At 55.2% G+C, this 1,171-nt stretch overlaps 1 protein-coding gene across 2 annotated transcripts in view; it reads left to right on the plus strand.

The window, feature by feature from the left end:
* Nucleotides 1-784, plus strand: part of LOC121666485 — a 1,241-nt gene extending 457 nt beyond the window's left edge. Inside the window, exons 2-3 of one of the 2 annotated variants that reach the window (XM_042032076.1) lie at nucleotides 2-280; nucleotides 362-784. In XM_042032076.1, the coding sequence (XP_041888010.1) occupies nucleotides 2-280; nucleotides 362-703 (621 nt within the window). In that variant the 3' untranslated portion in view covers nucleotides 704-784. Of the gene's footprint in view, nucleotide 1 lies in introns of both variants that reach the window. The other variant, XM_042032075.1, reaches the window with a different exon arrangement.
* The last annotated feature ends 387 nt before the right edge of the window (nucleotides 785-1,171 follow it).

Raw genomic sequence — 1,171 nt, forward strand, 5'->3', positions numbered from 1 at the left:
GTATTTGGAGTGTTGCAGCTGGTTTGGGGTATTACAGCTGTATTTGGTGTGTTGCAGCTGGTTCGGGGGTGTTGCAGCTGGTTTTGGGGTATTACAGCTGGTTTTGGGGTGTTGCAGCTGGTTTGGGGGTATTACAGCTGATTTTGGTGTGTTGCAGCTGGTTTTGGGGTATTACAGCTGGTTTTGGGGTGTTGCAGCTGGTTTGGGGGTATTACAGCTGATTTTGGTGTGTTGCAGCTGGTTTTGGGGTGTTGCAGCTGGTTTTGGGGTATTACAGCTGGTTTTGGGGTATTACAGCTGGGTTTTTGAGTGTTGCAGTGGGTTTTGGGGTATTACAGCTGTACTTGGTGTGTTGCAGCTGTATTTGGGGTATTACAGCTGTATTTGGGGTGTTACAGCTGTATTTGGGGTATTACAGCTGTTTTTTGGGGTGTCGCCGAGCCAGCATCACCTGGCAGCCCCTTCTCCCCTGCTGCCACCATCCCTCCTGTCCCTGCCCCAGCTCCTGAGCCGATGCTGCTCCAGGCTGAGCCCTGCCAGCCCTGTCCCTTGTCCCCGTGTCGCAGCGGGGCCGCTCTGCCGCCGCCCCGTCGCTCTGTGCATGTGTTTGTTTTGTTTCTCTCCGCTCGTGGGGGTGTTTTCTCCTCGTCGAATTGTCCCCGCTGTGCTCGTGTTGACTCGTTTGCTGTTCTCTTGCCTCTGATCCAGTCTCCGTACACACCCCAAAAAAAAAATAACACACCAAAAAAAACCCCAACCCCAATAACAACAACACCCGAACCCAGCAACAACCCCAGGCAAAGAGGGCTGAGTTGGGAGCAAATTTGGCAGCAGGGAGTGGGCACATCAAGGTCAGGGCTGGGCAAGGAGCTGGGCAGAGCCTGGGGAAGGGAAAACAGGGATGAGAAGTGTGGGAAGTGCAGGACAGCGGAATGGGAAGTGTGGGCCCCGTCTCAGCGCTCGCCCGCCAGATGCTCCGGGGGAGGCTGCAGGCTCTGGTGCTGGGGGGGATCTTGTGGGGTATTTTTGGAGCAAAGACACAGCTCAAAACTCCATGTGCTGGTTCTCCAGAGCTGGGATTGGTGCTGGGAATGTTCTCCTGTGGTTTTGGTGTGAGGAGCCCCTCTGGGAACGTTCTCCTGTGTTCCTGGTGTGAGGAGCCCGTCTGGGA

The sequence above is a fragment of the Corvus kubaryi genome, unplaced genomic scaffold, assembly GCF_017639235.1.
Source record: "Corvus kubaryi isolate FWS band 111438036 unplaced genomic scaffold, C.kubaryi_AGA036_p1.0 37352, whole genome shotgun sequence".
NCBI lineage: Eukaryota > Metazoa > Chordata > Aves > Passeriformes > Corvidae > Corvus > Corvus kubaryi.